General features: G+C 39.2%; 1 protein-coding gene across 1 annotated transcript in view; it reads left to right on the top strand.

The window, feature by feature from the left end:
• dnm3a (dynamin 3a) overlaps window positions 1–25,933 on the top strand; it is a 180,501-nt gene that overhangs the window by 48,119 nt on the left and 106,449 nt on the right. Inside the window, exons 4-7 of the mRNA XM_048602174.1 lie at window positions 15,917–16,120; window positions 17,801–17,899; window positions 20,481–20,641; window positions 21,552–21,694. Of these exons, the coding sequence (XP_048458131.1) occupies window positions 15,917–16,120; window positions 17,801–17,899; window positions 20,481–20,641; window positions 21,552–21,694 (607 nt within the window). The remainder of the gene's footprint in view (window positions 1–15,916; window positions 16,121–17,800; window positions 17,900–20,480; window positions 20,642–21,551; window positions 21,695–25,933) is intronic.

Raw genomic sequence — 25,933 nt, 5'->3', positions numbered from 1 at the left:
AGATTTGTGAGCAAACAATTATGGTGCTTGTGAGCAGGTCTAACATCACTGACTTGGAACTGCAATTGCTGACTGTTTATTATTGATAATTCAATATTGAACATTTTGTGGAGTGCAGTTGTACAAGGGTCTAGGCCCGAAACGTCAGCCTCTCTGCTCCTATGATGCTGCTTGGCCTGCTGTGTTCATCCAGCCCTGCACCTTGTTGTACAAATAATGATGTGTTAGCACAATTGTTCTTCTCTGAATACAGGTTGGACTTAGGTATATCCTGTTGAAAACTTTAACTTTGAAGTCAACACAATAATAGGGAGTATAAATGAAGAAAACTCTTCGATGATGCAAACATTGAGCAAGTAGATATCACACAAAATAAATTGCAAAGAAGTTTAAAGTGATTCAACTTGATAAGTATTGAGTACAAATGTACATTAAATGGTAAAATTTCAAAACTAATGACAAAAAAGGGCAACTTAGTAGCTCAGCCGTACAAATCTTTTAAAGCTGTGAAAAAGCAAATAGAATCTAAGCTTTTATAAATTAGAGGCATAATATTAAAATATATAGATAATGTTGAAACAATACCAATTACTGAACACATTTAGAATGTTCTATCTGGCTTTGTCCACTCTAATAAATATGTCAAGTCTAAGGCCTGGGTGCAGATTAGATTTGTGATGATGCTAGGCATGAGAGGTTTTGTTTATGAGCAAAACTGTGACTCTTTTCATCAGAGCAAAGGAGTTTTATGAGAGCTAATAGAAGTATTGAGAATTGTGAAAGGTTTTCATAAGGTACATGGAGGCCAAGCTGTTCCTGCTGGTTAATGTGCCACGGATACCAGACATTGATTTACGATCATCCAGAAGAAAGTGGAAAGGTTAAGACACTCAGTTTTGTGTAAAGGGTTGTTAGGGTGATTCATATCCCATCAGAAACACTGATGGGAAGAAAAACCTATAACATTTATGAAGAGAATTTAATAAAGCTTATTAGGGATGGCAGGTAAATTGAATTAAGAGAATTAAATGTTTCAGAGAGTGACATATTTTTGGAGCAACAAATGATTCTTTCGTGCTATAGAACACTTTGCTTATAAATTGATTTAGTATGTATGTAATTGGAGATACTTAAAGTTCCTATTGTGATCTACATTTCTTGTTTCATTCCTGTATAAATGGAGTCTTGCCTTTGTGTTTGCTGTCACCCCGTTGTAATGGTTCAATGGGATTACTTATCCCCAAGTCTTGTTTCTGTTTGCATTTAAACATCTATTTCCATAATAAGTGAGGTTTCTTTTATGAGCTGAAACTTCACTCATGATCATAAATGAGGCAGTGTACCTAGATATAACAGTTACTTCTAATGAAATGTTTAATGGAAAATATTTAGGATATCCACCAGGGTCTCCTGTCATTTTACTGAAGGTGAAAAATAATATCACACTGTACCAGCGTATACTGACATAAATTACTTGACCAAAGTAACTGAGAAATAACACAAGGAAGAAAAAAAATACGAAAAAATGCTAAATTATGTAATGTTTAAAAACAACATGCTTAAAATCAGCAGGACTAGAATTGATCTGCAAAGAGTTAATACACGGTTGTAGACATTTTTCCATTTTCTGGCCAGCAAGACTGTTTAGACAAATTGAGATATAAGCTTTATACTTGGGAGGTAAGTTTGTAATGCTTGAATTTGCAGCTTCTTAAATAAATTTCTTCTCAAACTTGGGTTTTACAGATTACTGAAGAAAAATTGATTTTCACAGTGGCTAAATAATCAGAGTATGCAGTCACCAAGTCACTGTCTGAGTCCTCATCTATAAATGTTCCAAAAACCTTTCCACTGATCAAAATAACTTTACCGTAATTCTTTTCTGATCACATGCTTTTGCCATTTTCATGTGGAAAATCTATGATCGCCTGTTTGAAATATAGTGTAGGAGGGAAGTTTCTAGTTTAATTTAAAAATGAATTTTAAATATAATTAATCCCTGTCATATCTAACCATCGTGGATAATAATTTACTTTTACAAAAAAGTTAACATTGAGGTTGAATAAATGCTGCAAGAAGAATTGGAAAACTTGCTTCAGTAATTTAAAGTCTGGGACACTAGACACTACTGTTTGAACTGTGACACCATCGTTGTGCAACATGAGAGTCTCATAGCTATGAATCAAACTTAGTATCTGTCTGAGGAGCGTACGTGCGCAGAAGATAACATTTTTCAGAGGAAGTGTAATGTAGTCCTTCTCTAGCTGATGAAATTTTCAAATGAAGCATTCTGTATGTAATCTTCAACTGTGAAGCTGGTTGAAGAAAGCTGCCAGTAACCTTGCCTTTAGTTGAACGGAATTACTGGCAATATTTTGTTTAAGTACGGAAAAGTAACAGTTCCAGTCTACAGATGTCATGGATAAATAATGAAAATAGAATTGAATCTAAGTAAAAGTCATATAAAATACATAAACAATAAAGGGGATAATCAAAAAAGGGGAGAGAAGTGTACAGAAGAATATGATTATTTTAAATCTAACTTCTAAAACTACTTGGAGGATGAAGCAGAAATATTAAATTTAAAACAGCAAAGATAATAAAGATTGATGATAGAACAGAGCTCATCTAGTTTACAGTTAACCATTCTGGCAACCTAATGATAAAATGTTAATGATGCTGCTAATGAATTAAAGCAATAAGTGTAAATCAAATTAGTCAGCCAGAACTGGCGTGGAAAACTCTCATGGTAAGAGAACTTTGGAATCAATGCTTGCCTTCTCCTTACAGGAATATTAGATTTGTCATGTTTCAAGTTACTCATATGCTATTCCCAGACATGTTCTTTTCCAAAGCAAATGTATTTAATTTGTACAGGTTGTACCAATGTAATCTGGCAGTCTTGGGGCTGGGCCTTTTCGAACAGGAGAATTTGCCAGACTACAGGAGGTTGCATGCCAGTAGGGCTTCTCTTTAAGCATGTTATTTCTAAACCTGGTTAAAAGCACTGTACAATGCCATAAGTGAGCAGCTGTTAGAGACAGAGGCAGTAGTGGAATGTTCCTCTTGGAGGTTTTAGAACACTACAGGCCGTGCTCAGCTCTATGCGGATAGCGAACCTCTGGAGTCATGCGTGAAAAGGACAGTTCTGGAGCAGTAGTATAAAATGTGTGCAGTTCTGTTTGCATTTCCAGAGACTCTATGTGCCTTTGCAAAGAGATTAGAAGAGTCCATCTCCATTATGACTACCATGATGTTTTGAGCCTTTGTGCTGATGTCCATCCCCTTTGTAAAAGTGGCATCTGCTTGAATCATCAGACATAGCAGGGATCTAATATTTGCCCTGAATAATGGTCTGCTGCTTTAAACAGGATGGAGGAAAGTCTCACCCAGGCCATTCACTGGAGTATGGTGAAATGCTGTCCATCTCTTGATTAGTAGGAAAATGCAGGATCTGAGTGAGAAGATGGAGACAGGACAAATGGTAGTGAGGAGTCTTCTCCCTCAGTCCAGGCTTTGCAGGCTGTACCCTGCCCTGATGGAGGGTATTCTTTGCTGTGGCAGTGTATGGACGGGTCTTGATGGACCCAAAATCCAAAGGTCACCTGCCATGGATATGTCAGCTGTTAAAGCAGGACACCTCTTCTGAAGCCACAGGAGCAGCACCATGCACAAAATAATAGACAGAAGAATACATTTGAATTCCATCAAGGGATTCATTTGTGTTTATAACATTTTCAATTTCTTAATGTATTTGAAAATGCTAATAAATTAGTAACTTTATTTCATGAATCTATTGTCTTGCTGGATCCATTATTGCTTTCTGCACTCCAAAAGGCTATTAGCCTTGAGAACAATGTTATGACTGAAGTCAAAGGTGAGCCAAGGGTGCGAATGCAATGTGTGGATACTTGACTATGAGAATGAGTGGTGTTCATTTGGTTTGAGAGAGTGTGTGGTTCAACGGGTTTAGTATTGTTGTGCCATACAGCTTCATACACTCAGCTAAATTGAAGTGTGCTTGCTGTGGGCATCTCTGGCAACTCACAATAACTAGATGTCATAGTGCCGTAGAGCTGTACAGCATGGAAACAGATCCATCGGTCCAACTTGTCCATGCCGACCAGATATCCTAAATTAATCTATTCCAGTGGAGGTGACCTTGTCACATCTGGCTTCTCCTTATTCTGCTGCTGCAGCTGTTCCTCTTTTTCTTTTTATTTGTTATTTGGATGCGAGAGTTGCTGGCAATGCCAGTGTTTATAGTCCATCCCACATTGTCGTTGAGTGCTAGCGAATTGCTTTCTTGAACTGTTGTAGTCCATGATTTAAAGAATCCCACAGTGCTATTGATGGGAGTGAGGTGCTAGGGCCAGGAAGAAGCCACTATGCAGAAAGTTCCTGAACCTCTGATTTGCCTGGTGCTTATCTATTCTGCAGTTCACCAGCCTAACTGGCAGTAATTTTGCTTCTAACCCCATGGACAATCATTTTATAAGAGCATCTACCTCCAGTGGTGAGTTTTCTGACTCCTTTGGAAATGAAATCAGGAAGGTAAGAAACATGTTCGTAAATATAAGGAGATTTTCCTGGAGAATGAGTCAGTAAATGGATTTGGCAAAAACAATCTAAAGCTTGAAATTTTCCATTTATTTCCAAATGTTGTCCAGCAAAAGCAAGGAGCTCATTAAGTTTAAGTAACACTTGGAGACCCTTCACAAAGAATGCATTGCAAACCCATGAACATCCTTCCAACATGAATAGAAAGGAGCTTTCACAATCACAAGTTTAGTGTAACACACTCTGAACCCTTCAAAAAGGTTCAAAGGCCATGTTTTGAGCCTCATGTGGCAGTAGAAACTTTAGTCTTACCTGCTGAAGTCTTCTATATTTAAAATGATGTTTGGGTAGTCAAAGACAAATAAAATTGCAGTTGTGCGCCCCTCAAACAACAGATTTGAGCTAATCACCATAAGTCAGGAATCTAGGCAGATTGAGCCCCTGAAATGGGTACCTGAATTTGCTCCCTTGAAGACAGCCTCAACCGTGATCTTGGGTTCATGTCACGCTACATGTAACCCCAACATAGTGTTTTATGTTTGTAAAATCTTCCTTACTGTCCTTTTAAATACCATCACCTTAACAACTTGTTATGATCTCTCTACATTAATTAGTTTGTACAGTTTTGGAGTACTTATTACTTTGGTTAAACCCTCGGCATGTGATTCTTATATCTATCATGTTACTCCAGTCATTTAGTTTGTCTCCAGCACCACATTATTTTAAATTTTTTTTGTAATTATCTCTCTACCTCATTCAATCGGATTATAGGTCGTCCCTTCGCTTGTTATTGAGCTATTGACGTTTTAGTCATACCATCGGACACTTTTGATCACCTGCAGAGACTTATTATTCGATGTTCCACTCACACCACTTGTATGATCTTTTGATCTCTCTGCCTATAAATTCAATGTCTTGCTTCTGTCTCACTTCACCTGACAAAGGAGCTACACTCCAAAAGCTTGTGACTTCAAATAAACTTGTTGGACTGTAACCTGGTGTTGTGTGACTTCTGACTTTGTGCACCTCAGTCCAACACCGGTACCTCCACTTCAAATTGCTGTTAGCCCTGAGGGTCCTAATGCACACATATTGATGTTGGTTCACGCAACCAATGGGAGAATAGTATTCTTGAAAACATTCTGTTCTACTTCCCTCTTCGTGTCCACTAAATGGCAAAGGAAATTTTCAGAATGTTACAGGGGTACATGAAGGACAAAAATGTACCGAGGGATTATGTGGGTGGATTTTCTGCTGATAGTGCTCCAGCTGTGGCAGCCTTTATTTGAGGCTTGTGTCCCTTGGTAAAGAGAGTTACTCCATCCATTGTTAAGACTCACTGCATTATTCACAGGAAACTACTAGCAACTAAAGAACTGAGTACAGGCTAGGTACAGTAGTGCCCCAATAACTTCAGTTGTGAACTGCACTAAATCTCACCTATTTTATGCACATCCGTTTGCAAATCTGTGTGAAAGTATGGGATCTGATGATGTTCTATTTCACACTGTGGTCTGCTGGTTATCAAGAGCAAGGGTATTGTAAAGATATTTTGAATTGAGGACCAGGCTGCTTCCACTTGCAGAGAACTCATTCATTTTCTCTGAAAACTAGATTTGATTTGATTTATTGTTACCACATGTACTGAGATACAGTGAAAAGTGTTGTTTTGTGTGCTCTGTAGGCAGATCATACCATGCAAAGTGCATCAGGGCAGCAGAACAGAGTGCAGAATACAGTGCTACAGATGTAGAGAAGATGTATAGAGAGAGAGAGATCATCATTAATATTTGAGATGTCCATTCAAAAGTCTGATAACAGTGAGGAAGAAGCTGTCCTGAATCTGTTCATATGTGTATTCAGACTTTTATATCTTCTGCCGATGTCTTAGATGTATGTGAACCAAAGTAAATGAACTGAATACAAAGACACAAGGAAAAAACACAAATGTTTCTCAAATGGATGATCAAAACGCAGCAATGTGAGGAACTATTTGGCAGAGCAATATGTTAAATTTGAACTACAATTTTAGTTTGTCCTGTGTTTTTATCAAATGAAATTGGACAGTGAGATGACTGACTGTGTGAGCTGCCTGGAAATGCACTTTGCATCCTTTTTCTCCCTGATTTGGATGAGAAAAAGTTCAAGTGGGTCCAGACCCTTTTCAGTATCAGTTTGAAGATTTGGAATTGTTCACAGTTGAAATTGAGCAGGTTATTGAAATTTCATGCAATTGATTTTTACAAAACACAATTTCAAAATTCTGGGTCAGTCTAACTGTCCTGATAATTGCACCACACGTATGGGAAGTAGTGGTTCCTTTTGCCAGCATGTATTTGTATGAAGCTGGATTTAGCACAGTTGTCTGAATCAAATCTCAATATTAATCAACCTTGGATATCACATCAGAGATTAGAAATGTGGTATCAACTACACTGCCAAAGTTTTGAGAAACTGTTGCAAGATTCAATGTCTCATTAGACTCAGTGAGTTCGAAAAATTGTTTTAAAATTTAGATTTTTCATATATGTGTGATGTATGTTTATTTTCAAAGTACAAAATTTCATAAATACTGAATATTACTATGCTGCTGCTTTGTTTTTATTGGCATCTCTGGTTGTGCCATTTTTATGTATTAAAATGAGGTTAGATGAGAAAATAATTTGGGAAGCAATGTCCCAGTTCCTCATCAGAGATTGAAAGTAGAATTGCATAAGCTGTTGCCGTGAAGATTGACATTAGGGTAATGCGCATGAGGAGAGTAAAGTCTCAAGATGTTGAAGTGGCCTCCCAAATTTTGGAAATCGCCCCCGAACGTAATGAAAGCGCACGTTTGGAAGAATTCCTATCGGCAGTGAAGCAGCTGCGCTATTTCAGAACTTAAAGAATTTGCAGTCTGTCAGTTTCATAAAGCCACCATTGCCCATTGTGTTCTTGCCATTCGACCTTGGTGAATTTCACACAGCCCGGGAAACCTTGTTAAAGGCAGAATGCTAGGTTAAATTTCAACTTAATTGCTTCTTAATATACTCAATACTGGTTAAAAATGAAGTAAACAGGATTATGTTGGGTTTCTGATATGCCCGTATTTTTACTGATTCACGCTTTTGCCGCAGCAGCTTGAGTTGATAATCCTCAACTCAATTTCCAGCTTCTTTCTCCATACTGTTGATTCCCTTATTGATTAAATAAAAATAGAAGTTATTTAAATGTTGGAAATAAAAACAGGAAGTGGTACCAAAGGTAGAATGAAACTGAGTTAACATTTCAAGTTAATGACCTTCACAACAAAGCTCAAACTTCTGGCAAGATCGGTGGTGCTGTTGGAATGTTGACCTCCAGCTTGCAGATGATGAAACCCAACCCAATGACTCTTCCTCCAAAGTTTTCTTGAATCATGATCCCACTAACAAACATCGAGCAATCATTTTCCAGTCTCTCTGACCTCTATGTCTTTGGAAATCTTCCCTGCATGACCTCCAACCTTATAGACCCAACCCTAAATAATCCACTTTTACCTTCTTCCTAAGATCCAACTGTAGGACTGCTCTGATATACCCATTGTTTAAGTCAGTTCCTGCTCCACAGATCTTATTTCTTCCTAACTTGAATCTGTTTCTTATCCCTTTTTCCAGTTTCTTCCAAACTGCATCTGTGATTCATCTGATGCCTTCCATCTCTTTAGTAGTTTTCAGTTCCCTGGCCCTAACAGCTTCCATTTAACACTGGGCATCTGATCTACCTACGTCGCCATATCCCACCAGAGTGGTCTTGGGGATCTCCATGTCTATCTTAAACTGAAGGCCCAACCAGTCTATACCATTACCCCTCTCTGCCCTGCTGAACTTGTTTTCATGGTGAACAGTTTTTTTTCTTCAACTCCATTCTCTTCTTCCAAGTAAAAGACATTGCTTTGGAAATCTGTGTGAGTTTAGCTATCCCTGCTTTGGCTTTTTGTGGGATTGCGGAACATTCTGGTTCCGGTTGGATTCAAGTCCCCTCATGCACCTTTTTTCCTCGTACATTGACTATATTAGTATTATTTCTTGCTCTTACCCTGAATAGAAAATTTAATCAACATTGCTACCAATTTCTACTCATTTCTCGCCAGTTGCAGTTAATGGTCATCAACTTGCAATGTTTATTGTTTCTGTCTCCACATTATTTTGGCTAAAATACTTGGAAGAATGTGATTCGCAAATAACTAATGCATGGAAACATACGATGGGTACAGGCCTTCTAAGAGACAAGTGAAATTAACAGAATATTATTCTGAAATGGCAGGAATTCTGAATAATCACAAAGATGAGTAGAAAAGGAAACTATAAAGAGGAAAAGAGGCTAACAATGGGTATGGATAGGCTTAGAGATATCCCCTTTTAAAGGCCAGGATATGGAAAATGAAGTATAATGTGGGAAAATATGAAATCGTCCATTTTGGTAGGATGAATTTAAAAAGTACCTAAATGGGGAGAGACTGCACATAGAGTCATACAGCATGGAAACAGACCCTTCACTCTAACTTGTCCATACCGACCATGTTCCCAAACTAAACTAGTCCCACCTGTCTATGTTTGGCCATATCCCTCCAAACACTTCTTATCCATGTGCTTATCTAAATGGCTTTTAAATGTTGTAACTATACATGCATCCACCACTTCCTCTGGAAGTTCATTCCACACACTAACTGCTCTCTGTGTTTAAAAAAAAGTTGTCCCTCATGTCCATTTTAAATCTTCTTCCTCTCACCTTAAAAATATGCCACCTGGTTTTGAATTCCCTGACCTGGGGTAAAGACATTTGCTATTCACCTACTTAAGCCCTTCATGATTCTATAAGGTCACCCCTCAACCTCCTATGCTCCATTTAAAAAAAAGTCCCAGCCTATCCAGCCTATTTTTATAACTCAAACCCTCCATTCTCAGCAACAACCTGGTAAATCTTTTCTGAATCTTCTCCAATTTAATAATATCCTTCCTATAACAGGGCAAGCAGAACTACACACAGTACCAATGTCCTGTACAACCTCAACATGATGTCCCACTCGTATACTCAAAGTTCTGAGAAATGAAAGCAAGCGTGCTAAATGCCTTCTTAACCACCCTGTCTACTTGAGATGCAACTTTACATTGCAAGAATTATGTTCCTGAACCCCTAGGTCTTAATGTTCTACAACACTAGCCAGGGTGCTACCATTAATTGTATAAGTCCTGTCCTTGTTTGTTTTACAGAAATGCAAACTTCACATTTGTCCAAATTAAACTCCATCTGCCACTCTTAGAAGTGCTGGGTGCCCAACTGCATGAATAATGAAAGGTTAGTATGCAGATACAGCACATAATTAGAAAAGCTAATGGAGAGCCATTTGATAGCATAATACTTCAGAAAAGACAAGTTTAGCCAGAAAAATTGCCAAGAATTCTCAAGAAATAGTATTTCCAAAGTCAAAGGAAAGAAACATTTTATTACTTGTTTGGATTCCGATTGCTAGAGACATTGCCATGGAGAATGCACAATTTATCTGATGACTGACAGCTACCAAAAGTCTTGTTAGAATCTGCCAGGTTGACTCTAGTCAGAATATTTCCTGAGAAATGACTCAGAATATGGCTGTCACCCTGTTCTGTTGAGTTGAAACAGGCGCAATATATTCTTTTTAACTGAAAAGATCATGGCCCACTATTAATATATGTAGCTTCTAGTCTACACAGTTGGGCAACACTGAGCCCAAGTGACAATCATCAATTCGTTGTCAGTGTAATCCTTAGCATACTCGGGATTGTTTAGCAGATATTATCCAATTACGTAATTCTATCCAGTGTTGGACGCAATGTTTTGAGCTTTTCAAGAATGGGCTGGTTGGGTACAGTCAGTAGTTTACAAATGGCGAAAGGGAGATACTATTTAATATGATCTACTAATATTTAGCACATGGTCTACGTATTGCATTGGCACTGAAATTCATATACCACATTACTTACTTGTGTGTTAGATATGATGATTTTTTCACTTGATGGCAACCTCCTGTTTGTGGCAAACACCACCTGTGTTGCTACAGCATAGTTGCCTGGTGAGACTGATAACTTCACTGTTGCTCAAATGTTTTGGATACCTTGGAACCTTTCGGGGTAATTTGAGGTAGACTGGCCACTTTTCAGGACCAAAAGTGACAGTATTAAGACTGTTCATGAGTTTGCATGATATACAGCGAGAAATGATATATTCAGATTAGTCATTATCCTGGAGAATGACTTTGATACACCTTGTTTTAGTATTGAGCTCAGAATGTTATTGTATAATAGAAAGGGAATTGAATATAAAGTAGGGATGTTATGGAGGTTACCACATCTAGTGTACTGTATTTGAGGAATCATGTAAGTGTGATGGAAGCTGTTAGAAGAGATTTACCAGACTAATCTCTGGAATGGGCATGTTGCCTAATGAGGAAAGGTTGGACAGGCTAAGCTTGTATTCCTTGGAGTTTAAGAGTAAGAGGGAAGAATCTTGAGAGGTCTTGACAAAGTTCATGTGAAAAGAATGCTTCCTCACCTGGGGGATTCTAGAACTAAGGGCCACTGTTCAAAACTAAGGTGTCACCCATTTAAGATAGAGACACGGAAAAATTATTTTCTGTCCGGGCCGTGAATCTTTGAAACTCTCTCCCTGAAGAGGCTGTGGAATCTGAATCTTTTCAAGGCTCAGATTAGATAGATCCTTGAAGAGCAAGGATTGATAGGTTATTAGATTAGGCAGGAATGTCATTGTAATCAGATCAACCACAATCTTATTGAATAGCAGAGCAGACTAGAGTGTCAGATTTTCCTACTGCTGTGCCTGCTTCATATGTGTCCTTTAGGGCTGGATTTTTCCATTCTCACCCTGGGAAAACATGCATTGAGCCACCAAAAATGGAGGCATGGAGACGATAAATTGAAACTTCCCAGCTGATTCCTGCCAGTTGCAATTTCATACAAGAAGTGTGTCAGGTTGCTACTCAATTGAAGGGCACTCAAAGGGGCATTGAGTTCAGCCTTTAAGTGTCTGCCTCCATTATGAATTTTCTAAATTTGAGATTTTTAGTGAGTTAGATAGGTTCTTGAAACCTGAGAGAATGTTTTCTGGTACGATCAGTTCATGAATCATGAGGAAGGTGTGGAGTCAGGAATCTTTAAAGTTGCTTTTAAAAAGTGTTGCTAACTTCAAATATCATAACTAGATGCTGTATAATTACGTTATTGTGTCTTTCTTACAATAATAGATAAAGGGTTCTGTCTTCAAAAAGTAAGTGACAGTTACATTGACTGGCATTTGATTAATTCGAGTATTTTTAAGTGGATAATGGATCCTTGTGCATGCAACAGAGAATCAGGTATTAATATGCCATCTGGATACTGTACTTTGATTTTTACATTAATTTAATGTTCAGACATCCGAACCTTTGGGGAAAGAAACTAGCCATCTCTTCTGACAACTTCAAAAACTGAATGTTTTCACTTCTGTGGGTTTTGTTGACACAGCTGTGTAATGGAAACTTATTCTGAATGCATGACTATATTTCAGACTCTCAGATTTTTATCAACTGGGGTTATCAGAGCAGCCGATTCAAGGGGAGTGTGAACTTTGATTTATAGTTTTAAGAATATATAATGCGGTTTGTGTTTCTTTTGAAGTATTTTTGAATTGTTATTTGTTTATCTTGAAAGATTTATGAGCACTTAAGTTGGAGTACCTTTTCTCAAAGTATTTGAACTGCTTTGTGTTCGACAGTTTTATGAGCACCAAAGAGGGGCAAATTTCTTAAGTGGCATTTGAAAGGCAGTTGGTTATTTTGATGTTTCGTGTGTATTTCAAAGATTTCCCAGTGTTATTTTGAGACTCATGAGTTCTGACCATAAATGATACTAGATGAGTGATTATGGAGAGAGAATGGAAGATATGAAGGGGCATTGAGGGAACAGGATAAATGGTAATGGTGTGTGGGTAACAATGATTAACACCCATTTTCAGAAGTAGGTTAATGTCACAGTGAATAGAGGCAGGCCTTCTAACTTGCCTGTCTTGTCATCACCATTTATATCTCTGCCTGTTTTGGAAGGCAGAGGCCTGATTTCAACCAATTCTCATTCTCTGGGGTGATATTCACATGTATCTTTATGTTTATTCAAAAGGCAGGAATTAATAGTGAAGACCCAACCCATGATTCGCAATGTAAAGGGAAAATCCTCAACCTTTGCCTTAGTGTTTATTGAAGAGCTATGAAATAGAAAATTTCATGTGCATATAAAGTCAAGATGGATTTTTAATAGTTATGCAGAACAGAGCAAGATATGAAAAGCTAGCCAAATTTAAGGAAGACAAAAATTTAGACGGATTGCATCTTCAGGGACTGAGAAAGACCAGAAGCTAATGTGAAGGTAGAAATATGCATGTTTAAAATGTTTATATTTTAATGTCAAATTTAATGCATATGTGAGGAAGAGGACATGGATTTATATGGATCAGATTAGCAAGAAGTAATTTGATCGGGTGAGGCTTATATGGAGTACACTAGCATAGACCAGTTGGGCAACATGGTGTTAAATCTGTGCAATTCCTATTATTGAATGTCACTTTGTCTTAGTGACAAAAACATGTAAAAAAACTTGTTTCAAACTTGTATTCCTACAAAATCTGAAATCAGAATTCCAAAAGACTCTGCCTGCATTATAGAAGTCTAAGAATTATGATATGAAAATATCCCTAATTTCAAAGGCCTCAATTTGTTGTTAATTAACTTTATTTTTTTGAATGTTGCCTTCTGCAAAGATTTAAGCAGCACAGATCACATACGTCATGAGAAAAGTAAAATGTGACTGTAATTCTTAGTTCTCAATTTATGCACATTGACATTTATTGGTATGATGGTGTACTTCAATTTGTTGTTGCCTATAACTTCAACATTGCTGTTCAACTAACAATTATCTTAGGCATTATACACAAGCTTTCATGTATTATGTTTTACCTAAGATAACAAGGTGTAGAGCTGGATGAACGCAGCAGGCCAAGCAGCGTCAGAGGAGCAGGAAAGCTGACGTTTCGTGTCGAGACCCTTCTTCAGAAATGGGGGAGGGGAAGGGGATTCTGAAATAAATAGGGAGAGAGGGGGAGGCGGATAGAAGTTGGATAAAGGAGAAGATAGGTGGAGAGGAGACAGACAGGTCAAAGAGGTGGGGTTGGAGGCAGTAAAGGTGAATGTAGGTGGGGAGTTTGGGAGGGGATAGGTCGGTCCAGGGAGATTGGACAGGTCAAGGAGGCGGGATGAGGTTAGTGGGTAGGAGATGGGGGTGGGGCTTGAGGTGGGAGGAATGGTTAGGGAGCTGGGCTGGTTTTGGGATGCGGTCAGAGGAGGGGAGATTTTGAAGCTTGTGAAGTCCACATTGATACCCTTGGGCTGCAGGGTTCCCAAGCGAAATATGAGATGCTGTTCCTGCAGCCTTCGGGTGGCATCATTGTGGCACTGCAGGAGGCCCAGGATGGACATGTCATCCAAGGAGTGGGAGGGGCAGTTGAAATGGTTCGCGACTGGGAGGTGTAGTTGTTTGTTGCGAAACGAGCATAGGTGTTCCACAAAGTGGTCCAAGCCTCCGTTTGGTTTCCCTGATGTAGAGGAGGTCACAACGGGAACAACGGATACAGTATACCACATTAGCAGATGTGCAGTTGAACATCTGTTTGATGTGGAAGGTCTTCTTAGGGCCTGGGATGGGGGTGAGGGGGGAGGTGTAGGGGCAGGTGTAGCACTTGCTTATGTTTTACCTCATTTTCATGTCTGTTTACATTGCAAAAGGATATGCATTATAGAGTATGTATGTAGTTTAAAAAGTAAATGTAAATTTAAAAATGTTTCTGCTATCCTAGTATTTAGCTGAGTTTATTTAAAATGTGAGTGTTGCATTGCCAAACTCTGAAACATGATAATTGGCTATTTAAATGAGGTATAACCAGGCCAATAATATGTGCTGAAACAGTGTAACTTTTTCACCATTCATCTGATGCCCTCTAACATTGCTAAAATCAGAGCAGTTTTAATAATTGTGGCCTTGTCATTTAAAGCTGATTTGTGAAACCTATATTATTTGAGGTAGGGGATGTTATTGCTTGGAAAAAGTTGTTACTTAGGTAGTCTGAGTCAAGATGAGGCATTCACAAGTCAGGTCTGGTACAGAGAACTATGCAGACTTCAATTCTTTTTACCCTTCCTTCATAAATGTGCACAAGCCTCAGAACTATCTCCACTATGGCACAAGTGTAATGCTTTTCCATTTACCATCCTTTGGGTTAGAATGTTAATTGATGTTGCATTAGTGAAATGGGACTCACCCAATCTAAAATCGCATTACACAACATTTTTGCACTGACTAGACAGAGGACACTGTTGTTCCATAGGTCTGAGCTGGATTTGGCTCTATGATGAGCTAATTCAAGCACCATACAAGAGATCAAAGTGAGAAGGATGTTAGCTTCTTAGTATACCTAGAAATACTCTACATTGTTGAACTTGTATCATGTCAGCTTGAGTCTGTGTATAGTGATAGTTCCACTGCTTTAATCAACACAAATATAGGGTCCTGTGGATTAATCACAATCTAAGAATTCAATGATAAAGTGCATTAATATCCAAATACCTCAGTTGATAAATGTGCTCTATAATGTGGCAATTCGTAATATATACTTTCAGATTATGTAAACAAAGCCAACCTTCCAAGGTGGTGGTGGGAGTTACTATAAATGTTAATAACTCTAGCCTAAAAAGGGAAGAAAGAGTCAGATAAGGTTTCAGCACCTGGTGAAACATGCCTCATTTGGACAATGGCTAAAGACTACATTGATCACTTACATTGAAAAAATAGCTTTTGAAGGCTAGGAACAAAATATGATGTGAAGAAATACTTTTTTGGTTGCTCAGTGGCAACCAATTGGTTACACAACTTGGTGCCAGAATGTGGCATTTGTGCAACATATGCTCCACCCACATGTCACTTAAGATTGCAAGCTGAATCATAGCTGCATCATTGGACCTAATTTGCTTAAGAAGGTTACTCACTGAAACAAGAAATACTTAGGTTAAGGCCTTTTCAAAGATATAGCACTAATTCATATCTGAAGGATCAACCTCATTTACCAGCTGTAGTCTGCCAACTCCATTTTGAGGCCATTACTGCCATATTAACCCCAATGTCAATTTTTAATTTTTGTGATTTTAGATATTCAATCACAAAGATTACATGGAATTGGAACAAAGAAATGTTTGTACTTGCATTGCATTTGGTGAAAACAGTAATAGTTATTTACTTGCTGTTTTCTTTTTACTTTACAGTGTTAAACCTGACCCTGATTGATTTGCCTGGTATCACTAAAGTACCCGTAGGAGATCAACCACCAGACATTGAATACCAAATCAGGGACATAATAATGCAATTCATCATTCGAGAAAATTGCCTAATTTTGGCAGTGACCCCAGCTAATACTGACTTGGCTAATTCAGATGCACTTAAGCTGGCAAAAGATGTTGATCCTCAAGGTAAGGCTTCTTTATATAGATGCCTACAGTTCCAGGGAAACCTTAGCTTTTCGGATAGGTTATTTGGTTTCTTTCCAAAGAAGTAAATAACGTGTGTTGAGGTGCTGACTGAGGGAACTTGTGTTTCTAAACGTTAAACACAATGAGTACTGCAGCAGGATTATGTATATCATTGGCAGCACATCTTTTGTCTCAATTATGTATATTTTACATTTTCTGAGGCAGTCAATTAACTTGTATGTTCTGTTTACCAATATTTGTAAGTTCAATGAATTGAGGAGGGGGGAGCACCATATTCTGAAAGTGATCCCTTTTCATTGAACTGCTGTTGAAATAACTCAACCGTGAAATCCCCATGCTTCCAATCCAACATACCAAAGTCCAGATCTTCATATAGTAAAGCCATGCGGATTGCAAACACGAAACACAAGATTGTGAGTGCCTCACGGTATAAGCTGCGCATTTTACTTGTGGTTTTCTTGAAGATGGACGGAAAACAATTCCTACAGAACACTGGCTTGCAATTCAAATCTTTCTGTCATTCTTGAGTCCACGGAGTTCATAGAGTCAGCTTGCTGTATGGCATCTGTCAAATATCTCAACACTATTACTAATCGGTATGTGGGAAATGGATTGTTGCAACATTTGGTCCAATTTTCTCTGTTTTTAGGAAAGGGGAGATGCCTTGTCCTAATTGGGACTAAAAAAGTGGCCAACAGCAAAAAATGTGGTCCAGTGTTCTGGAGTATTGTGCACTTGTGCAGCAATGTGTTGTGTCATCATGACCCCCTTGATGATTTGGAACTTTGTGTGCCAAAAGTAGGAGAGTACATATTTTTCAGAACTGAGAAAACCTTAGTGTTCTGAAGAAGAGTTAAACCAAAATCAAACTGTTAACTTTGTTTCTGTCTCCACAGATACTGCCAAACCTGCTGAGGTTCTCCAACATTTTCTGTTCTTTTGTTTTAGGTTTCCAAATGCCACAGTATTTTGAGTTTGAGTACATATGTTAGGTTCTTTTATAAGTTTAATAAGCATTAGTAATCATTTGTTTAATATTATCTCATGCTTTTTTAATGAAACACATACCTTCTTTACAGCCCTGAAATGGACCAAAGTTGTACATGGGAATTATTTAAAGTAACTAGTTGATTTAACATATCACTAAGGTTTTTGAGTAGATTTGTAGCTCGCGTTGTGGATGTTGTGGTTGGTTGGCTCGCCGAGCTCGTTCGTTGTTTCACAGACGTTTCATTACCCTGCTGGGTAACATCATCAGTGCAGCCTCCGATGAAGCACTGTTGTGATTTCCCGCCTGGTATTTAAACTCTGGTGTCATTGAGTTTGATTGACCATCAACAAACACATAGAGAGAGAGACCTTATATATACTCCACTGCAAAGAAAAACCAGAAGTGAGGTAATCAAACTCTATGGACCCCAGAGTTTAAATACCAGGCAGGAAAACACAACGGCACTTCATCAGAGGCTGCACTGATGATGTTACCCAGCAGGGCAATGAAACATCTGAGGAACAACGAACCAGCTCGGTGAGCAAACCAACCACAACATTTAATATATCGGTCACCCATCTTAAACAAAATAAAACTGTAATCTGCTAGCTGAAAAGTATACTTAGTAAAATTGCTGTTTTAAAAATTAGGTCTTCTCATTTGACTAGGTTTGCGGACAATTGGTGTGATAACCAAGCTGGATCTAATGGATGATGGTACAGATGCCAGAGATGTATTGGAGAACAAGATTCTGCCTCTTCGCAGAGGTATCACGTATAACTGGCCCATTGTAATTGGTGTCCAAAGCACTCTTTAGCAAATCAGTTTTCAGAATATTGTCAGCCTGTAACAACAGCTCACTCATTATTTTTCTTCTTTATTCTTTCATGGGATGTGGTTGTTGCTGTAGGGGCAATATTTGTTGATCGTCCATAAATGCCCTTGAAATGAATAGCTTGATAGGATGTTTCAGAGCACTGTTAAAAGTCAACCACATTTCCGGTGTCTGAAGTCACATGTAGGCCAGATGATCAGGTAAGGATGTTACATCTCCTTTCGGAAGGCATATGGGTGAACTGGATGTATTTTTAGGACAATTGCTGATAGTTTAATGGTCACCATTACTGACACAATATTCCAGATGAATTAATGGAATTTAAATTTCACAAGTTGCCACGGTGGAATTTGAATTTACATTCCCACAGCATTAGCTTACTCGCCTGGATTACCACAATGCCACCAACAAGCCCTCACATTGTCACAAATTGCTTTGCTTTCAAAAGTGGCTTTTTTAAATTGAAGTTGAGCTCTGCCAGTCCCTGCCAATATTTGTAAATGTAAAACCAGAACAGCCTGGGATTTAGTAAAAGTGTTACTTTTTTTAACCTGATCGTGCTTTGTACAGTAGTCATCTTGCACTGTAGGCTGGTGTGGCATGGAATCATGCTTCTGTCTCTCAGTTAATGATTTAGCAGAGCAGTCTTGACTGTCAAATAGATGTGAAGCTACAAAGTAACCAAGGCAATCATCTATGATTCTGTAACCCCTTCAAGGAAGTGGTATCACTTTAACCCTGTTCTAAGATCAAGAGCTCTGGTATTAATAACAAAGGTTACCTTGCAAACTTATGCAGAATCTGTAGAGTTTGTTCAGTGGGATGTGGCAAAAATAATGAATTATTTACCAAACTAGTCAGAAGAGACATTCTTGGGAATTGAGACACGGTGGCACAGTGGTTAACACTGCTGCCTCACAGCGCCAGGAACCTGGGTTCGATTCCAGCCTCGGGCGACTGTCTGTGTGGAGTTTGCATATTCTCCCCGTGTCTGCGTGGGTTTCCTCCGGGTGCTCCGGTTTCCTCCCACAGTCCGAAGATGTGCAAGTTAGGCGGATCGGCCATGCTAAATTGCCCATAGTGTTCAGGGAGGTAGAGGGTGCATGTTAGGTGGGTCATAGGGGGATGGATCTGGGTGGGATGCTCTGAGGTTCTGTGTGGACTTGTTGGGCCGAAGGGCCTGTTTCCACACTGTAGGGATTCTGATTCTGATTCTTCTGATTCTGATTCTGATTCATGTATCTGAATGTTCAACTTAGTAAGCTGCTGTTCTGCTTTTCACTTGTTAAAGTTAGCAAAGTGATACAGATAATCTAGACATATGAGTTCAAAACTCATCATGGCACCTTCCATTCGCAAACCATTTCAACTCCCCCTCCCACTCCCTGAGTGACATGTTCATCCTGGGCCTCTTCCATGTCACAATGACGCCGCCTGGAAACTGGAGGAACAGCATCTCATATTCTGCATCGGGAGCCTACAGCCCAATGGCCTAAATATGGACTTTACCAGTTTCAAAATCTCCCCACCCCCAACCTCATCCTATGACCAACACTCCCTCTCATCGCCGCCTCCTTGACCTGACACAATCTGTCCATCGTCTGTCCCACCTATCTGCTCCTCCCACCTCACTGACCAATTCCCACCACTCCTACCTGCACTCACCAATCACCATCCCACCTACCTTCCCCAGCCCCACTCCTCCTTTCTGTATTTATTTCTCCCTTCCTTTCCCCCATTTCTGAGGAAGGGTCCCGACCTGAAACATCAACTTTCCTACTTCTCTGATGCTGCCTGGCCTGCTGTGTTCCTCCAGTTCCACACTGTGTTATCTCTGACTCCAGCAACTGCAGTTCTTGGTATCTCTGATGGCAATTATTAATTTGTTGTCAGTTTATTAAAGCAAATATTCAAAAAGTTGGTAAAAGTGACCACAATTGCCATTTAAAACCCAAATGGTTTACTAAGGACCAGCCTTCTCTATAGGAGCGGCATGGTGGCTCAGTGGTTAGCACTGCTGCCTCACAGCGCCAGGGACCCAGGTTCAATTCCACCCTCGGATGACTGTCTGTGTGGAGTTTGTACGTTTTCCCCGTGTCCGCGTGGGTTTCCTCCGGGTACTCCGGTTTCCTCCCACAGTCCAAAGATGTGCAGGTTAGGTGGATTGGCTATGCTAAATTGCCTGTAGTGTTCAGGGGTCTGTAGACTAGGTGGGTTATAGGGGGATGGGTCTGGGTGGGATGCTTCAAGGATTGGTGTGGACTTCTTGGGCCGAAGGGCCTGTTTCCACACTGTGTAGGGATTCTGTGAATTCTATGCCACTCCGGTCCCATGCCAATTTATTTGACTCTTAACTATATTCTGAAATATCCTAAAAAGACATTCAGTTGTCTTCACCACCACCTTTTCAGGGGCAACTAGGGGGTCAGTGCTGGGCTTGCCATCAAAACCTATATGCCAAGTATGAAGAAATAAAATCATGAACCTCCTATTTCTGTTTTCTTGGCTGCTAGGATATATTGGTGTTGTCAACAGAAGTCAGAAGGATATTGAAGGGAAAAAGGACATTAAAACAGCACTTGCAGCAGAAGGAAATTTTTTTCTTTCTCAGCCAGCATATAGACACATGGCAGAACGTATGGGAACACCACACCTCCAGAGGCTTCTTAATGAGGTGAGAGGATAGAGTGGAACACTGCATAGTTTTTAATGTGATTATTTATGTTTCAGTTTAATTGTCCGAGGTAAAATTTGCAGAGGCATTCTACTGTCCATAGCTTATATAGTACTTTAATAGGTAAGGCAGGTTTGTCAATCATATCCCCTGCTTGGTGTTGCTCAAGCAGAATTTCATTAAAATAGATGCTGTTCTAAAATTTCAATAGATCAACAATAGGTTTAATTGCACTTTCATTTTCAGCTACTTATCAAATATAAAATAACTTAGTCAGGAGTGTGGTGAAATACTCCTCAGTTGCCTGTTGAATGCAGCTTCAACAACATTCATGATGCTTGACACCATCCAGGACAAAGCAGGCGCACTTAATTGGCGCACTATATTTAGTCACAAACGTTCTATTATCTACTATCTATGCTCAGTTGGAGCAGTGTGTACCATCTACAAGATGCACTGCAGAAATTCACCAACACTCCTGAGACAGTGTCTTTCAAACTCATGACCAGGGCAGCGGATGCTTGGGAACACCACCACCTTCAAGTTCTCCTCTAAGCCAGTCACTGTCCTGACGTGGAAAGATATCGCTGTTCTTTCACTGTTGCCAGGTCAAAATCTGGAATTCCCTCCCCAGTGACATTGTGAGTCTACCTACAGTACGTGGACTGCAGTGGTGCAGGAAAGCAGCTCACCACCACCTTCTCAAGGGCAACTAAGGGTGGGCAATAAATGCCTGGCCCAGGCAGCATTGCCACATCCCATGACTGAATAAAAAAGCATTTGAAATATTCTGTGAATGATATAGTACAACTCATTTGAAGTTGTCTATTTTGAATGGATTGACAAATCCATTTATTTACCTGAATGTAGCTTGTATAGTTCAATATTAGTTTTGTTTCTTTTTCTTTAGCAACTAACTAACCACATTCGGGAAACACTTCCAGCATTGCGCAACAAGCTTCAGAGGCAGCTGTTATCTTTAGAAAAAGAAGTAGAGGAATATAAGGACTGCCGACCTGATGACCCTGCCATAACAACCAAAGCTCTCTTGCTGTATGTTAATTATGCTTGATTGATTGTGAAACTGATTTGTTTAACAGATAATATGGACTGTAGTGATTCCTTAATGGAGTTGCATGGATTCCGTTTACTTGAAGATCTCTTGTGGATTTAACCACTGCTAAGATTATTACATAAGGTACAAAGTGATTTCTAGACAGATCCTTGACCTAGGGTGCTGCAGTATGGAATGATAGTGGCCTCTGGTCACATGATAATGTCTTGGCCCATCTACAAATTGAGTGCTTAAAGCCGCACCGCTTTTAAAGTGAGATTACGACATGGATTTCTTGAACTTTGAGTGAGAATTGTTTGTGGTTCTCAGTCCTAAATGGCTTAACTTTAATTTTAAAATAAGCCACTTTGCTGTGATGACTGTATTGTTAGAAACAGTTTTGTATATCTACACTATCAAATGCGTTTATCATTCAAAAGAAAGTGGTCATTTGGTCTGTTGTGTCTGCACTGGCTTTCCAAATGTGCATTATGTCCTAGTGCCATGCTCCTGCCTTTTTCTGTAACTTTGCCCATTGTTTCTATTTGAATAATCATTCAGTGCTCTCTTAAATGCCTCAATGGAATCTGCCTTTACCACGTGTCCAGATGCAAGCCACTCATTGTGTAAAAAAGTTTTTAGTCATATTTGCTACTTTTACGAGTGACTTTATGTCTGTGCCCCTTGATTCTTGACTCTTTAGTGAGTGGGAACAGTTTCTCGAGGATTATTCTATCCAAACCCTTCATGATTTTCAAAACTTTTTTTTTTAAAAGAATCCCTACAGTGTGGAATCAGGCCACTTGGATCAACAAGTCCACACTGACCCACTGAAGAGTGTCCTATCCAAACCCATCCCCCCACTATCCTATATTTTCCACACCTAACTTGCACGTCTCTGGACACTATGGAGCTACTTAGCACAGCCAGTCCACCTAACTTGCACATCTTTGGATTGTGGGAGGAAACAGGAGAACCCAGAGGAAACCCATGCAGACACATGGAGAATGTGCAAACTCTGCACAGTCACCTGCGGGTGGAATTGAACCCAGGTCCCTGGGGCTGTGAGACAGCAGTGCTAACCACTGAGCCACCATGCCACATCAATAGAAAGTATAATTCTATCAGACTTCTATCAGATCTCCTCTTCCCCTTCTCTCCAAGGAGAACAGACCAACCTTGCTAGTTCAGCCTCATAACTGAAGTCTTTGAACTCTGTGCTTTTGCATTCTGTGTCCCATTAATAAAGCCCAGAGTATGGTATGCTTTATTAATTGCTATCTCCAACTGTCCTGCCACCTCATACACACCTAATTCCCTCTGCTCCTGAACCCTTAAGACCTATACCAATTTGTATTCTCTGTCCATGATCTTTCTATCAGCATGTGTCACCTCATTCATCTTTGTACTGAAATTTACCTGTCACCTGTTTGCCCACTCCACCAACTTCTCTTGTCCTTTTGAGTTCCTACTCTATCCTCTATATAGTTTACACTGCTTCCTAGTATCTTATCACCCATAAACTTTGAAATTGTTCCCACACACCATTTGGGGAGGCAATGGCCTAGTGGTATTATCGCTGGACTGTTAATCCAGAGACCCAGATAATGTTCTGGGGACCCACGTTTGCATTCCGCCACGGCACATGGTGAAATCTGAATTCAATAAAAAATTAATAATCTAATGATGACCATGAATCCATTGTTGATTGTCAGGAAAAGTCCATCTGGTTCATTAATATCCTTTAGGGAAGGAAACTGCCATCCTTACCTGGTCATGCCTACATGCGACTCCAGACCCACAGCAGTGTGGTAGACTCTGAACTGCCCTCTGGGCAATTAGGGATGAGCAATAAATGTTGCCCTAGCCAGCAACATCCTCATCCCATTAATGAATAAAGGATCTGGATGATCTTCTTGGAAATATGTATCTGGAAAAACAGGGGTCCCAATATTGATCCTTGGGGACTTTGACTACAACTTTCCTCCTGTCATAAAAATATCCATTGACCACTACTCTGCTTCCTATTACTCAACCGATTTTTGTCCCCGTTTTCTCTTGTCCCTTTTATTCCATGAGCTATAAATTTTGTCGCAGATCAGTCGTGTGGCACTGTATCAGATGTATTTTGAAAATTCATGTACATCAATAACATACTCTCACTCTTCAACCTTCAACCCAGTTAATAAAAATCAAGTTTATGTAATCTGATAATGGTATGTTGTGATTATGTTCAATCTTTTAAACTGCAATAGTATTATGGATTTGCACTTTACTCACTGTAAAGCTAATAAATCTTTCATCTGGGTGTAATACTGCAGACACAATATTCCAAATGGGGACTGAACTAGGACCCCTTTAACTTGCAATTTAAGCATCATCTCTTCGTTTTTGTATTCCAGTTCCACACATGGAATTCTGTCTGCCATAATTCTGCCCACTCAAATTTATAAGAATTCTGCTCTAAATTCCTTTGTCCACATTGATAATGGAAAACTCAATTTAAATAATGTTAGGTCTTTGATTTGGTAAGTTGAAACGTCATTTCTGTAATCTCTTCTATAAACCTGGTGCCGGTTAACATCATGGAATGAAGCTTTTTGTAGACTTAAGACGTGGTGGCCGATGATAACATACAGTTTTAAAGATATATATTATCCATAAAAAGAATACTATATATTTAGAGAACACCTTTTGAAAATTATGAATTTCCTTAATGGTATGAGGACTGGCAAGTTGGGTTCAGGCATCCCAAATCTGGTCCATATAATATAGTGCTGTAACTTCAAACCAGTCTGAAACTCTCTTGAGTCACCCAGTTAACCCTAAATATCCCACACCAAGTTTGAGCATGAGTGCTGCTTGATTTCTTTAAATTTTAGTGGAGTATCAAGGATACATCCATGATCAAATTCTGTTTCTTAGTTACATCGTGTATCTTGAGAACAACATCTGAAAACATACTGTCAGATTCCACATGCATCCTGATGACATTCAACTCTACCTCACCACCAACCTGTCAACCCCTGCACTCTCTCTGATTTCTTGCAATACTGGTCTGACATATTGTACTGGATAATCAGAAACCTTGTGCAATAGAATATAGTTTTTGATCCCCTCCACAAATTCTGTTCCCATAGCACTGACTCTATCCGTTTCAGCGGCCACTGTCTGAGGCCAAAAGCAACTATTCACAAACCAGGCAGCATAATTAAGCTTAAGAGTTTCTGACTGCATAGCCATGCAATAATCAAGCCTGTTATGATATAGTACTATATTATTGCCTATCCTTGCCCCTGGCTCAGCGAGGCTGCTTCTGAAAAAGCCATCCATACTGTTGTTATATCTGGGCTTGATTTGTCCCTAAAATCTCATGGCTTCCCATCCAGCTTGTACATTCATAAGCTTAAGCTGATCCAAATCTCTGTTTTCCTCATCCTAACTTTCACCAAATGTATTCATCCATTATCTCTAGTTTTGCTGATTTACCAGTTCGCAACATATACATTTTAAAATTCGTAGCATTGTTTTGAAATCCCTACATCATATTCTCCTCACTGTTTACCATGTTTCCAAGTTTTGTGGCATCTCCATACTGAAAAATTATGCACTGTTTTTCTTGCCTTGCCTTGCCTTGACCACTAAGTTTTAATACTCATGTTAATTTTGCAAATAAAAGGTTTTTCTCTGAAGTACAATAGTCTGATCAATATAATTCCCTTTCACTTTCAACCAAGCATATTGTTATAGTCATAGACTTGTACAGCATGGAAACAGTCCAACTCATCCATGCTGACCAGATATACTAAATTAATCTAGTCCCATTTGCCAGCATTAGGCCCATATTCCTCTAAACTCTTCCTATTCATGCACCCATGTTGTGGGACCATTGATTAGTACTTTCTTCTTTTGTATCCATGTCCCTTTTATTCTATTAATCTCATTATTATTATGTTTTGCAGGAAAATCAGGGTAATTGATACATCTCATATTAGTATGTGGAAAAGCAGCTGTAATTGTAGAGTATGTTTCCTCTTTTACTTTCCAGCTACAGAGTAAAATTCACATCTGTCTTTTCATCAGATATGTCCATAAACCCCAGGAAGTTTCTCTGTCTCTCTAGATGAGGGTCATACTCTGAGTTCCTGTGGTTAATGGCAGTATCCAAAATCTCTATGTCTTGTGGAGGGAACTGCATATAAGGTCAGAATTGCAAGCAGCACAGGTTTTGTTACTTT

Source organism: Rhincodon typus, chromosome 10 (assembly GCF_021869965.1).
Source record: "Rhincodon typus isolate 14 chromosome 10, sRhiTyp1.1, whole genome shotgun sequence".
NCBI lineage: Eukaryota > Metazoa > Chordata > Chondrichthyes > Orectolobiformes > Rhincodontidae > Rhincodon > Rhincodon typus.
Note: the sequence above shows the minus strand (reverse complement) of the source record. Positions and strands in the feature narration are given on the sequence as shown.